Source organism: Notothenia coriiceps, unplaced genomic scaffold, assembly GCF_000735185.1.
Source record: "Notothenia coriiceps isolate Sejong01 unplaced genomic scaffold, NC01 NC01_scaffold00020483, whole genome shotgun sequence".
Classification (NCBI taxonomy): Eukaryota; Metazoa; Chordata; class Actinopteri; order Perciformes; family Nototheniidae; genus Notothenia; species Notothenia coriiceps.
In genome coordinates this window covers 165,908-181,603 of record NW_011353184.1, presented here as the reverse complement: position 1 = coordinate 181,603, position 15,696 = coordinate 165,908, and the positions used below count along the sequence as shown (strand labels likewise).

At 40.2% G+C, this 15,696-nt stretch overlaps 1 protein-coding gene across 1 annotated transcript in view; it reads left to right on the top strand.

Moving 5' to 3' along the window:
- LOC104952776 (Down syndrome cell adhesion molecule-like) overlaps window positions 1-15,696 on the top strand; it is a 107,770-nt gene that overhangs the window by 65,177 nt on the left and 26,897 nt on the right. The window contains exons 4-6 of the mRNA XM_010779651.1: window positions 13,174-13,320; window positions 14,006-14,284; window positions 14,454-14,729. Of these exons, the coding sequence (XP_010777953.1) occupies window positions 13,174-13,320; window positions 14,006-14,284; window positions 14,454-14,729 (702 nt within the window). The remainder of the gene's footprint in view (window positions 1-13,173; window positions 13,321-14,005; window positions 14,285-14,453; window positions 14,730-15,696) is intronic.

The window sequence follows — 15,696 nt, the reverse complement described above, 5'->3', positions numbered from 1 at the left end:
GGGGGGGGGGGGGTGAGAGGGTAGAGGAAGGCAGGGGAGATGGGAAAATGAGGGGGCTGAGGAAGGAGGGAGCGAGGCTGTTATTCAGAGGCGGTTGTATGAATAAAAACTTCTGGAGCCGTACACCTTTAATACTTTCTGACTGATGCATCCTCAGGAGGAACGTCTTCAAAAACACTGCTATAGTCATAAAGGGTAACGGAAGAATGCTAAAAGGACTTCTTAAAACTTTCTCAAGTACAAACAATACGTAGAGGTTAAGACTGGGTGTGTACTTTCATCAGCAATACATCAAACTGCTAGTTTATTTCTCGGGGACAGTAATGTAGGTGTTGAGATGTCTGTAATCCAAAATGCAGATTAATTTAAGACGTTCTCTTAGTTGGTTAGTTCAGTTTACTCTCTTATAATGTGACTTGTATTTGAGGGAGGGTCCAAACCACGATTAATGTCATATCTTTGTATATTTTAGTGTATATTGAGTGGGCTAGAGAGCCAGATATTTCCCTTTTATGAGTTAGTTGAGACAAAACAGAGCAAAAAGCAGATTGAATACTGGACATATACAGTATGTGTCAGGTGACCAGAACACAACTTCAAATGTATTCTAGTGATGCTGAAATTACAGAATGTGTAAAATATGGTAATATAGGGTGATATTAACAATGGCTAATGTGTGATAACGATATATTATCTTTCAGCTTATCTTTGTGGTTTACTTTAATGGTTTGGTTCACTCCCCACTCTATGTAACTTGTCCAAATGGTTAGCATACTGATTGGTGAAGACCAAAAACAGAGCTCAAAGCAGATCGAATACTGGACAAATATTAGTCAGGTAACCAGAATGTATGCCAGAATGTATGCTAACGTTGCTCCGTAACTACTGAATGTGTTAGAAAAAGGTAATTTAGGGCAATGCTGTGTGAGGTTTTGTATATTATATCTGCTGGTTGTGGTTTATGCAGGTTGTAGCTTTAATTGTGAGCATTTCTGAATCGGACATTTGTATTTTATTTAGTTAATTTATAATTATGGTCATTATAAATGTAGCATCAAAAGTACAACACCACACAGCTATACACCTAGGGGCATGCATATTGCTGAAATAAGAGTCCTGCTCTTCCCACAGTGAGAGGAAATCATTGTTTAATGGAACAATTCAATTTATCTTCTGGAGAGAGCCGTTTTGTTGGGAAGTCAGATGAGGAAACACTGGGTCCCCTCAAGGGGGGGAAGCCAATAAATGTAGACTATACAAAACACAAATTATTAAAATTTCAAATGTCATTAAAGCTTCAGCCTAGTTTTACAATAACTGCAATTACCATAAGCAATTTTCACAGCTCTATAGATATGGATTTAGCATTGCCAGTAGCTCAACAGTGAATTAAGCCCCCCCCTCTCTCTCAGCGTGTTGGGCCTGAATGGCGCTGGAATGGAATTCACAAATTAGTGTCGTCTGATGGAAATGTGCTAATTGCTGTTGTTAAGCTGCTGCAATAATTAGGTTATGATGGCAGACTGCTACACATGTTGCATACACACTAAACACACGCACACACACACACACACACACGCGCACAAGACACACACACACACACACACGCGCACACACACACACACACACACACACACACACACACACACACACACACACACACACACACACACACACACGCACAGCTGAGTAGCCCAAAGCCAACATCCTCTCTGGTTAAAATAGATTTAATTACTCATTTTACTATCCATCTGTGAGTATAGTTTTCCAGACATAGTCAAACACAGTTGACAACAGTTTCTCCCGCTGTGGGGTTAGAGACATGTTTTTATTTTTTATGTTTTTAATTTGAGTAGATTGTAATGCTAAGTAAATGATTAGATCAGTTAGCTGGCCATTTGGCTGTGTGAAGCAAGATGATGGAGACAAAGCATTGCAATAAAGTTGGTGCAATGCGACCTGATATATTTTCTCTCTTTTATGTTCACTACATGTTAGCAGCAACACAGGTAGAGCAATAGGAGTGTTTTGTCCTTTTGAAAGCCAGCATTGTGTTCTCTCTATAGAGTGACCAGGAGCCGTATATGAATTATGAAAGACCTTCAGCATCTTTAGTCCAATATAAATAAGAAATACTGCTGAGGCTACTTTCCTAATGGAGTGCTGTTGGACATGGCAGTGTCTGAAGGTCAGAGTGGGGAAACTTTCTGAAAGCAACAGTAGCAGGAAAAGAGAGCACAGTATTTTTGTTTAGGCCGTGCCCAGAAGTAAGCACCACAAGGGCTCCCTCGCCAAAAAGCAATGCGTTTTTTCAATTGGATTTCGATATATTTCAGAAAATAATCCCTTTGGCAAAAACACGTTTATGATACGGAAGTGCAAAAATGATGATTATATGCTAAGCTTAACGGACATACAGACGTTCCCTCTTGGCAATCACAATCAAACTGGAATTGAATTACATATATATTTATATATATAGTCAGTCGACATATAACAACGTCATTTTGTATTTTTTTGGAATCTTTTCAAATGCTTTTACGCTTTCAAAAATGTAAAAGAAACAAAAATGTGGAAGCAGATGAAACACACTGGTTATTTATGGCATTCCTTCCCCGAACCTGGTTTGTGTCTCTGTGATCAGTTTCACGTCCCTCCTGCAGCTTCACTGAAAAATCACTTTTAAATCGTGTTGTTGTTTTGCTGCTGCTGTCCCGACATTTTTGAATGCGCAGACCTGCTTAGCAACATGCTGTTTAATGGCTCTGGGCTTCAGCAGAGATTACTGGATTGCTAACCTCATCAAAGACATCAACAACCCCCAGACTCGCTAACCTTGGAGACCTGACTCTCCTTTTCAGCAGTTTTGTGCGTGTGTGGGTGTGTGTGTGCGTGCCTGGAGCCAAGCTCAGCAAGCTACTATATATTAATGTAAAATTAATCCTCTCTCACGGGCTCTTGTACGAGGGTGCTCTCCCGCCGAGACATAAACCTTCACTCAGGTTCAGAGCTGCTCTTCTTCAGCTCTGCCGCTGTAGCACACTGCTGGGTTTTTTCGGGGTTGGGGAGTAATGGGTTACATGTAACGGGATTACACCATCATGACACAGAATACATTTTCAAAGTAATCTTCCCCGCCCTGCTCATTTCATAATGAAATTACTTTAAAATGTGTTTGATAATGTATGAAAATATAAACAAAACTATAAATACGTAAATTCTAACTTTTAAAAAATCTTAAATGGAAAATCTATAACAGCAATACCCAATTCTTTTTTACTTTACATTATGTATTTTTAGGTGATAACAAATGAGGATTAGAGTATTTGAAAGGGGAATACTTTTTATTTGATTATATTTAGTTGCCTCACAGGCTGTTTAAGGAAATAAGTTTTTTTGCTGGGAAATAATAGACATTTTCTGTCAAGAACGACACTATCATTTTCTTTATCAGATTGAAGTCAATTCATGACTAAGATGTATTTTCTCTTGTCGTTTCTTTATGCCTTTGTTTACATGAAATCAGTTTGGGTATCTCACCATTGACTTGCTTTCTGACCCGTACCAGGAGCGAGGTCGTACTTCAGGGTCACGTGATTTATTAAGGGTGACATCTTTCCCCTCCTCTGTTGTTTATTAAATATGAATTCTTCATCTCATGGCAGTTGGACATTTTTTGCATGGATTACAACACACACATTATTTATGATAAAGCCCATCTTTAATTTAAAGCGATGGCGATGTTACACTGGCAGTCACTGCATTTCACTCAGGCTGCCTTTTTTCAGATCTGTTTGAAAATACCTCCATATAATTAAGTACCTGACTGCATGACATCTCAGTGTTATTTGAACAGATTATGGTTGAGTGGCCTTTACTGGGGTTTGATTTTTAGATGCGATACCAGCGGTGCAAAGCAATGAAAATACACATCATTATACTTAAATGCACCATTCGTTGATGATGCTCCAGTGACTCTTAGTCATTAGATAAATTAACTTGCAGATTCAAACACACATTTCATACACACACGTTTATTTTTAGGACATTAACATCCTCCTATTCTCTCCTATTCATCCAAAGAGCCTTCAATAGCAGCAGTTTTACTATATGCATAACGTCCCTGCATATCTTTACATTGGTCTCTAGACTCTAGCATATTATTGTTTTTTTTCTCTTTTCTGTTTACTTCCTGTCTGTCGTCTTCTGTTGTTCCCTTAAGTGTTTACTTTCTGTCGGTCTTCTTCTGCTGTTCCCTTTAGTGTTTACTTTCCGTCCTTCTTCTTCTGTTATTTCCTTTTGTGTTTACTTCCTGTATGTCATCTTCTGCTGTTCCCTTAAGTGTTTAGTTCCTGTCGGCCTTCTTCTGCTGTTCCCTTAAGTGTTTACTTCCTGTCTGTCTTCTTCTGTTCTTCCCTTTTGTGTTTATTTCCTGTCTGTCGTCTTCTGTTGTTCCCTTAAGTGTTTACTTCCTGTTGGTCTTCTTCTGTCGTTCCCGTTAGTGTTTACTTTCTATCGGTCTTCTTCTGCTGTTCCCTTTAGTGTTTACTTTCTGTACTTCTTCTTCTGCTGTTCCCTTTAGTGTTTACTTTCTGTCCTTCTTCTTCTGTTCTACCCTTTTGTGTTTATTTCCTGTCTGTCTTCTTCTGCTGTTCCCTTAAGTGTGTATTTCTTGTCTGTCTACTTCTGTTGTTCCCTTAAGTGTTTAGTTCCTGTCTGTCTACTTCTGTTGTTCCCTTAAGTGTTTAGTTCCTGTCTGTCTACTTCTACTGTTCCCTTTAATGTTTACTCCCTATCAGAATCGGATATTCAACTAAGCTGTGTAATAACCGGATTTTAAAGCATAGCACATAATGTTAAACAACGATGATATATAGTTTTGGGGTCAACGTCCAGGTAAAGCGATGTGTTTACTGGATGACACTGCAGGATTTCATTGCAGTGTTCTGACACTCTGTATTAGCATTCAGGACACAGAGAGGGGGAGACAGAGAGGGAGACGGAGCAGGAGAGGAAGTAGAATGAGCCAAACAGGAACACAGTGTTTTTTGAGGCTGAATAAGAGACAGAGAGTCTCTGATGCCGACACTTTCTCTGAACCAAGGATGCTTTCTTCACTGAGGCTTCAATGGCCGCTCTGTCATCTAACTCTATTCACGCAGCAGCTGCATTGAGAGAAAGGCATTTGTATAGGTGACTTTTACAGGTGCTGAAGGCTTTTGCATTTGACCTGGTTTTGATAGCATTAGCTAGCATTTGTGTGAATGCTGTTTCACCTCTTCTTGTTCTACTTCTACTTCTTCTTCCTCTCTGCTTTGGATATTGCTGTAGTCGATACTGCAGTTTTGATAAAAAGACGATGAATTCTGAATTCTGAGTACTATTTCATTGACTACATTTCGGAGTACGCTTACCTTATCTACCAAAAGAAAATGCAAATAGGTAACACATCATCATATGGCATATGAACCCCACAGCTCAAGGTTAACTTTCTTTCATTCATTTCATATCACCAAAACAAAAGTTACTTCTTTGTTGGGTTTAAAGTTAGTTTCACAAGCGGTTAGTTTCTCTGGGTGTTATTTATCATGTTGTTACTGCACAGAGGCATCAGAGAGGGTTGTATCCACTGATTTAATGTGTGTTGCAGCAATTTGACCATTAGCATGTCTCTTATTGATTTCAGAGTCATCATGTTAATTAAATGGATTCAACAGACAGCCTCAGTGTCTGCATTGACCCGAGGGTTTGCTCTGTGCAGTACCTCAATAGGACACCTGCAGTACACGGCTAGGTTTAGTCTTAGTTCAGTCTGAGATATTTTCTTCAACTGTACCGACAGGACCTGACCTACTGTACTGTATGGTTCTTTAAAAGGGGCGGAGTGAAACTGTAAAAGTCCAAAGGATAACAAATAACATTAATAAATACCACATAACAATGACATGCTGTGTATTCCTACATACACTTCATTAATTAAACAGAAACAGAATCAAAAAGGAACTGGAACTTTTTAGCACCACCTTGTGAGTTTTGAAGCGTATATGCAATCATGGGAAGTTGATATCTAATGCTAGACACATGACTTCACGTTTCAACCGACAAGCTAAAGTTGGCTAATGTAGGGACGGATGAGGTTTAGTCGTCTCATTTAGACACTTGTCAGTAACCGCCGTTTTTTTATTCACCAGTGGGGTATTTACTGACGTATTTCATGTCGTAGATCAAAACGTTAAAATCTCTTCAGACCTTATTTCATGCTAATAACCAAACCAAAGAAAACCATTGACTTCCAGATAAGGAAGCAGGAAGTGGTAAAACGCTGAGTCATTCCCAGGTATTAGGACTCATTCCTACCCCACTCTAGTTTGTGTGTGCATATGAGTCATAGGGAAGACAGAACAATGGCTGTTGATCATATATGGTATCTAACGAGGCAGCCGGACAGTTAGTATTTCATGGTTTGGTCTTCACAATGGTCTATCCAATTGTACTCATTTGAGTTTCTCTGCATGCAGCCGTGAAGCCCTGAGGAGCTCTGCAGTAGAGAGGTCAGTCTTGCGATGTGACCTCAATCAGCTCAGATTAAAGCTTTTATCCTGCGTCTTGACTCCCGCGCCCTGTATCACGATGCATCGAACCTCCGACTCTGAGCAGGCAGACATTAGAACAAATCATTCCTTCCTCTGAGATCCCCACACCGGAGTTTCCTCTCTTATGTTCATATAGTCCTTTATGATCGTATGTATCCCCTCTTTCTGCAAAGATGAAAACAGTAAATCTCGTGTAGATGCGTGCTTCCTTCTGCGGTTAGCAGGTGTAGTTTGGAAGAAAGAGAATAGTTCCTACTCTACATGAAACTCCTCACAACAAGGTATGCAAGTTATCCGGAGTAACCGGGTCATACTTTCTAGAAAGACACATGGCTGTAGAGTTTTTTCTTAAAGTCTGGCTCCATTAAGCTCAACATATTCAAGAGAAGGCAGTCTTCTCTACGGCTGGAAAGTTCCAAACTCTGCAACTCAATGCTAATTTATAAACAATAGATAAATACCAATACATGAACTGTAAGATGAAGCATTTGTATTTTTAATTTTGGTATGAACTACCCCTTCGAGTAATATCTAAGCTAAAAATGCTGATATGTGGCACAGTGTGCCCATGATAGACAGCTGTTTTTAATTTTAATTTAATGTCTGAAGAGCCTCATGAGAGTTGAAGTGGGCCAGAGAAGTTCCCACACAGACCGAGCAACATTCAGACGCCCATTCATCATCTCTGTCTCTGCTGACCTGACAGGAAGTGGGTCCCTCCTCTCTGTCTGACTCATCCCCCTCCTCAAACAACAACTCTGACTCACCAGCTTACCTTTTTTACAAAGATGACTCTCTGTACTAAGCATCCTATCACACTCAAACTGTACTCTCATACATCAGTCTAGCCTTACATTTGTAACTTGTCTTTTATTTTAGAATAACTGATTTCTATGACATAAAATCAGTCTGATTTGCTGCTAGTATTTCTAAATGCCCAACCGGCACAAAGTTACTTTTGATGGCATTTTCAATGGCAAAGTAATATTTGAGCATCAGTAATCCAGACTTTGTGGAATATGTACAGAATGACACAACTTTAAAGAAACATACATTGCAATATCTCGTCTTTTGTCTAAAGACAACGTGAGCATTTACATCATAGTGTCAAAGTATTCCTCACTACTCACATACACTTGCTACAATCAAGGGGTTGCCTTTCAGAAATCGTGTCGTTAACATGGCGTGCTCTCCGTTGTCCTACGACCTCATCATTCCAGCTACTGACTATTATTTTGCGTTATAGAATCACATTTACCGTTGCCGATATGCCATCCAAACTTTAAAGGAGGATATTGTAAAAGTTTGGCAAATATAATGAAAAACACGTATTGTTTTAAATAGCTGACTTCCAGGGGGCGGGGCGAATGAATCCAAATTAGAAATATGTCAGCAATGATAAGAGCAATAGCATGATTGGAGCAAGAAGTATAAGCAAGACGTTTTTGTTTTTGCTAAATGTTTGCGTAAAGGCCTCATTGAGCCAATCATATGGCCTCATAATTATTCTGTATTCTTTTTACACTTTGAACCATTTTTAGATTCATCACGCCAGTCTTTTTTTTTTAGTTGCTACAGATGCTAAAAATCTGGTTTATTTATCATATTATCCCACAAATATGAACCACTTGCTGTCTTATCGCCTCCAGCTGTTTCTTTTGCATGTGCAATTGGAATAAACACATTGGCGGTTTATAACTATTTCACTCTGAGCTCGGCTCTAGTTTAAAATCACAGCGACTTCAGAGCGCGTTGGCAGCGAGGACGCTGTGACACTAGCTCATCTGTACGTCGAGGCTTATTTAGCCTGCTGAGAGTGAGAGCCCGCCGCTCGCATTAGATTCTGTCTCGGGCAAAGTGGGGATGATTAGATAAAGTGTGTGTGGTGGAGTGGAGCCCTTTTTCACTTTACAGTAGCAGTGCCTGTGAATGAATGGAGAGAAGAGAGGCTCCACTTTCTGACAATAACACAGAAATCTCCGTCCAGAGGATATTGAATGCACCTGGGGACTGAGGCCTCAATTACTTCCTTAATTAATCCACAGCAGTTAATGCACTACGCTGCACCACACTACCAGACACTAGCAGGATTACAATGTTACAATACATTTGAAAATAAACATCAATATATGGTAAACGTACTGCCTGAATTTTAGTGTGACATGTTTCAATACTTTAATGTTCAATAAGCTCTTTATTTGTCTCATACTGCCTCTGCGCTGCAGCACCTCTTTTCACCCTCTGTCTGAAACCAGAGCCCAGTCATATGGGTATCTGGTGTTCCTAAAAACAAACGAGGAATGAAACAAGTCATTAATTGTAGTTATATGTCGGCTGCCTAGGTAAAAAAAAACAAAAAAAACCCATGGCATATTAGTATTTTGTGTGTCTACATGTTTCCTTGTTCAAAAAGCTCTTTACTTTTCTCATACTGCCTCTGTGCTGCAGCACCTCTTTTCACCCTCTGTCTGAAACCAGAGCCCAGTCTGCTCTGATAGGTTAGCTGGCCAGCTCTGTTGTGATTGGTCAACCGCTTGGAGTTGTACCGTCTCTGAGCCTCATACATAGTGATGTCACTATGCCCAGGAAGTAAACACAGGGATTTGAGCCTTTGCAGACCATTTACATGCACACAGACCTATAGAACACACTACAGGGAAGAGAACATCTGAATAAGGCCTCTTTAAGTAAAGATCATCTTACTGATTTTTTTCTTTTATTGTGTTTATTCGCGTTGCTTTTCATAATGAGGTAATCCAGAAGTGAGATTAGATAACGTTTCATTGTAACTAATATATTTGTACAGTTACTTTGATTCTTAGATTGTAGTGTTTTTCCGACACGGCGGTTTCTTACTTGATACATTGGCGTTGGAGTAGGGACTAACACCTGAATGCTGAAGCGAGTCAAAGACAAAGCAGTGGAATTAAAGGGAGCGGGTCGCGGAGAAAAAATACAATAAAACACAATTCAATCCGTTTTGAATCCCCTCCCTGACTGGAGCGTCCGCTCTGTCTGCACTTCATTCTGTCATAACACAATAACCAGAGCGCTGACGTCTTAAAAGGCATCGCAGGAGCATGGAGGTGCTTGAGGAGAAAATTGCAGCAGCAGCTCACAGCGGCTGGAGTGAAATACCATTTTGTCTCACTCAAGATGGATTCCACAGTGAGATTTCAGAGGACCAGTACAGAATCAAAATGGAGAAGCAGGAAGGGAGGAGAGAGAGGAGAGTGGACAGCTTTAGAGGATTCTTTGTTGTTGTTGTTGTTGTTGCTTTGTTTTCTATGATGTGTTTCAAAGGGTTTTTACCTTTTACAGATATGGTGTTATTTATTGGTAATATATTTATAGTGGTCTGATCTCACACGGTTATATTTACTGGCTCAAATTTTTTTTGGGGGTAAATTAAAACACTTTTAGAGCTTGAAATGAATACGTAGAATACATAGCTTTGGAGGATTTGGCAACCAAGGGCAGCATTTGTTTACGCAGAAAGTAAGATCATATTTCTACAGTGCAGACGCAAAATAAGACATTTGCAATATCACATGTCAACAGCTTTGGAGGATTTTTGTTGTTGTTGCTGCTTCGTAATATTTTGTTTAAAAGGTTTTTACCTTTTTCAGATATGGTGCTATTCATTGGAAAGCTATTTCTCTAATGTATTTTTTCGGGTTCTGCTCACACTGCTATGTTTACCGGATTTTTGGTTAAATTATAACAGTTATAGAGAGTAAAATAAACACTTTGTTGTCTGAAGTCATGGAGTTTATACAGAATTATGTTGGCAACCAGAGCTGCTGTTTTTTTCCCCGTTGAAACAACGAAAACATTTCTACAGTGCAGCCACGAGATTAAACATTTACAATAAAACATGTTGACAGCTTTGGAGGATTTTAGTTGTTGTGGCTGCTTGGTCATTTGTGCTTTTTCTGGGTTTTTACCTTTTTCAGCCATTTCTGGTCTATATATAGTGGTTTGGATCCAAATGTACAAAATAACAAGCATTCATATCCAACACTGAAATGTGAAAAATAAACAAAATAAAGAATAATCTCTCTTTTCTGTGCGCAAACATACAGAACCAGGGATACATAATTAAGCAATGATTAAAAACTGTTTCTGCATCTGGCAACCTCTTCCTCCTTCCAATTGTCTCGCACACTGGCATGCATGCATGGCTGCCGGCACACACACACACACACACACACACACACACACACACACACACACACACACACACACACACACACCCTCTCTTTATAGATTGCTGGTTGCCCATCTCACAGCCCTGTATGTAAACCAGTGAAACCCCTTCAGGACACCAAATCCGTGGAATCTGTTGTCGGTTCTATCTAGGTCAATGCTTACAATAGCTGTACAATTTTTCTCCTCCCGCCCTCTCTCCATATCCCCCCACCCTCGATCCCCCCTCTCCCGTTTGCTTAACCCCACAAGGTTGATTTTCCTTTGCATGTATAAACATCCAAAAATGCATGCAGAGTTTAAGCATATTAAGCATGCTTTGCTTCCATATTAGTCTCAAGTGGTAATATTAAAACATGTAGCTGTGGTGTAGAAGCTAATGTTTGAAATTACATTTAGGTTTTTTCTCATTAATATTTGTTCAGCTAATTGGTTTGGATGGTGCAGTTATGCTGTGTGGTAATTGAAACACTGCAGGATGAAATGCAGAGGAAACTCTTTTTAAAGCAGTTATAGCAGTTGTTTGCTCTCTGATCTATCGGGGATGATGTTATGTGACCTGAGGCATGTGGCGTCTAATTTGTTAACCCACACAGAGAAGAAAGAAACCTCTGCACCTGCTCGTCCATGCATTTTTCATAAGATCTTGAGATGTCAATTTGAGAGGCCATTTTGAGAAAAAACACAAGACAATAAATATTCTGCACCAGTTTAACAGAAAGAAGCACACATTCAAAATGCAGAAAATGTTGGCAAATTTTCTATTCTGATTTTATCATAAATCTAAAAATCATATCTCACTGTACAGTACATGCCTTTTTAAGAGAAAAACTCTCAGCTCCCCATATTCAGATTAAATAAATTAGCTGGTGTTAATCTGCTTCAGCTCCCACACATCATTCCTTTGTTCTTCTAGTTTTGGATACATCTCTGACATGACTGCTTTCAGGCAAAGGTAAAGTAATGGTAGCAATACTGTTATGTACAAGTAATACCTAAAATATACTTTAAGTACCAAAAGTGAAAGTAATATTAGTATTTTGTGTCCGTACTGTGACATGTCTCCATGCTTTAATGTTCAAAAAGCTCTTTATTTTTCTCATACTGCCTCTGTGCTGCAGCACCTCTTTTCACCCTCTGTCTGAAACCAGAGCCCAGTCTGCTCTGATTGGTTAGCTGGCCGGCTCTGGTGTGATTGGTCAACCGCTCAGAGATGTCACGCCCCTTATCCTATCACATACAATGTGTTGGAGCGCTAGCCAATAGAAGCGCAAGTGTTACATAGTGATGTCATTACGTTCCGGAAGAAAACAGAGGAGTCCAATTGAGGCGTTTCAGGCAGGGGGGCATCTTACGTTTTTCTTAATGTGTTTTCTGTGTGATGCATAAACAAGCAAGTTCCTTGTATGTGAAAATGAACACAGCAATACACCTGACTCTGGTTCTGAACCTGTTCAGTGTTTTCCTCCTGGACGCCCTCAGAGTTATCAGTTACAGGTTCTCCGTCCTCATGCCTTCTTAAGCTTCCTCTGTCTTAGCGTGCCCACCACTGCAGTGAAGACAATCTCCTGTAAATTGCTTTTTCGATCAGTTTTGACATCAATCTGCTCCCTTGGGACTGTGGGCATTCATGTGATGGTGGAGAGGAAGGTTTCTCTCCTTATGGATGTTGACAACCCCAATCAGCCTGGTTTGATCTGCAGCATTAACATAATATTACCCCACATAGTGAAGTGGCAGTGACAGCCACAGAGGGATCGGCTCTGTGCACCAGGCATTGGCGCCACTGAGGTTACCACAACGGCAAGAGACGAAACAATAGAGGCTGTTAGAGGGCAGACATTTATAGGATTACAACAAGGACAGTTTGTGCAATTATGCAATTCATGGATCCCTCTTCTCTGGGTGATTTCAACACAATCATTTACAGTCATTAGCGCAACAAACGTTGGTGAGGCTAGCTGCTCTAAACGTGTCAGTCTCACTCTTTAAGTTGATTGTTCAGTTCATGAGAATAATTTGTTTGGTTGAAAAATCAATGCTAGAATTGGGCGGGATGACCAGCGAGCATGTAGCTGGACTTCCATGTTCTAGATCTCAGAGAGTGTATCTCCAACTACATCCCACAAGACCTTTGCAGCCAGACATACAGAGTGTAGAAGGGTGCGTGCTTCCCCACAACCATCTCATGTAGAAATATAAAATAACTTCTAAAGGCTTTGTGCGCTGTGAGACTGAACACCCTGTGGAGAAAGAGATCCCTCTGTTGGGATAAATGCTTTATAAAGTAAAAAGTTGTTTTGATCCTACATTACAATCACACGACTGCTGCCTCATGTGTTTCCTCTCGCTCTGCTTTTGTCTTTCCCAGGGCAAAGATATCTCATCACCTCCACAGGAGCCTTGTATATTCTGGACGTCCTGCCTGAGGATGGGCTGAATAACTACCGCTGCACGACCCGCCACCGCTACACCGGCGAGACGCGCCAGAGCAACAGCGCCCGTCTCATCGTGTCAGGTCAGGACTGCATTCAGACTGGGATCTGTTTGAATGCAATAACACACAGGAGAACAGTATTGAAATCTTACTGTAGATAATGCCATAGATTCTCCTCACATAGATGTTAACAATTCATTAAAGAAACCCTTGACTTTAAGACGATGGAACAGGAAGTGCTAAGTCAGTTCTGCGTTTTTGGGCTCATCCGACTTTATTAACCCTAAACTCTCTCTCAACTCAGTGGACATTTTTAAACACCAGTTAAAGACACATCTTTTTAGATTGGCTTTTTATTAGCGACCCCCCACTTTAAATGTTCTTTTAGTCTTTATTATTTACCTACCTTTAGATTGTTTTATTTATTTTATAGCTGTTATTTCTGTTGTACCTATATGTTCACTTGTTTTATGGGGTTTTATATTATACATTTTATATTGTTAAATCGACTCAGTTGTCTTGTGTCTTATCTGTCAGAGAGAAATGTATTGAATTTTTTATTATCATACATTTGACCTCCTTGTGTCTATCTGATAACATTTTATATTTTGCTGCATGTACCTTTTTAAAGTTCTTAACAAATAATCTGAGGGGAATTTCTTGTTGTTTGTTTTTACCTAGTGATGTGTCATTTTGTAAAGCACTTTCAGCTGCACGTGTTGTATGAAAAGTGCTATATAAATAAAGCTGTATTATTAACTCCCAGACCCCACCAATGCTGAGCCGGGCATCCTGGATGGCTTTGACCACAGAGAGGTGACGATCAATCACCGGGTGGAGCTGCCCTGTAAGGCCTCGGGCTACCCAACGCCCAAATACCGCTGGCTGAAGGACAACAGCCCTCTGGAGCCCGACAACCGCTTCAGACAGACCATCACCGGGCTGCTGATCGAGAGCACGCAGCCCAGCGACTCCGGGACATACGTCTGCGAAGTGTGGAACAGCTACGGCAACGCTGAGGTCATGGGGCGCCTGTACATCAAACGTAAGCATATATACATATTTTTATATATATTTGTATTTGGGATTGTGGGAAACGGTTTTTCGATCTCTCTGTCTGTACACACAAATAGAAAGATTGACAATAAAGTTGACTTTGACTTGGAATGTTTGGCATTTTTGCTTAACTTAAAGACGCCACATTGTTTTTCCAGAGCCCCTGAAGGCGGTGGTCAGCCCCCGGAAGGTGAAAGGCAGCGTGGGTAGCAAGGTGTCTCTGTCCTGCAGCGTGAGCGGATCAGACGAGTACGAGCTGTCGTGGTACCGCAACGGGGAGATCATCTACCCCGGAAACAACGTGCGCTTCACCGGGCTCAACCGGGAGAGCCTCATCATGGAAGGCATGTCCAAGAGCGACGGGGGGGCGTACCAGTGCTTCGCCAGGAAAGGAAAGATGTCCGCACAGGACTTCGTGCAAGTCATCCTCGAAGGTCAGCACGGTACTTACAGCAGGGTTGGGAGGGTTACCTTAAAAATGTATTCAGCAATCTAATCTAGTATGACCATAAATCACAATCACACTAAAGTAAGAGTCACAACAAAAGTAATGTAATCTGATTACTTTCTGTTACTTCTGGATTACCTCAATTTCAAATGTAAGGCAACAAAATCCAAGATAAAATGAATATCAATACGATGTTTTTTACTTAGGTGTATAATGTAAGACAACACCACAATGTGACCTAAGAAAGTAATAAGGATACAAAATGATATGTAGTTGTATAGTTAAGAAATGCTATTTTAGTTTAATACATGAATTAAAAGCAAACAGTCTTTTTGTGTATTAAATCAGGTGTCAATCAACTGCATTTAAAAAAGGATATTTAAAAAATAGAAGAATGTGTTATGTTGTGGAAACTTTGAATAATGAACAAAGCAGATCTAGTCCAAACTGAATATTTTACTGTATATTATTCCAGCAGTTTACAACAAGAACACTAGTACACTGGGAATCATGCACTCCACAACTCGTATTCATTTCATCGATCAACTAACCTGGAAAAACACAGAGCAGGATACTTCCTTGCACTTCAAAATAAAAGCATTTCCTGTCAACATTTCAAAGTAAAACAGAATGATTACCCTTATACTTAGAGGTAAATAATTTGACAATATGCTTCAACATTTGTCCTGTAACTTATGTCAGTAAGCAAATAAACTCATGTTTACAGAGCAGCCTGAGCAGAAGAACTGTAGCAGCTGTGAGTTAGCAGAAACAGATTCAGGAGATCGATACGGGGTTTTGTGTTAAGGGCGTCCTCCTGCGACTCTCCACCATTAGAATGATAATCCCAGACTTCTCCAACACACACACACACACACACACACACACACACACACACACACACACACACACACACACACACACACACACACACAAATCCAATAGCTCACATT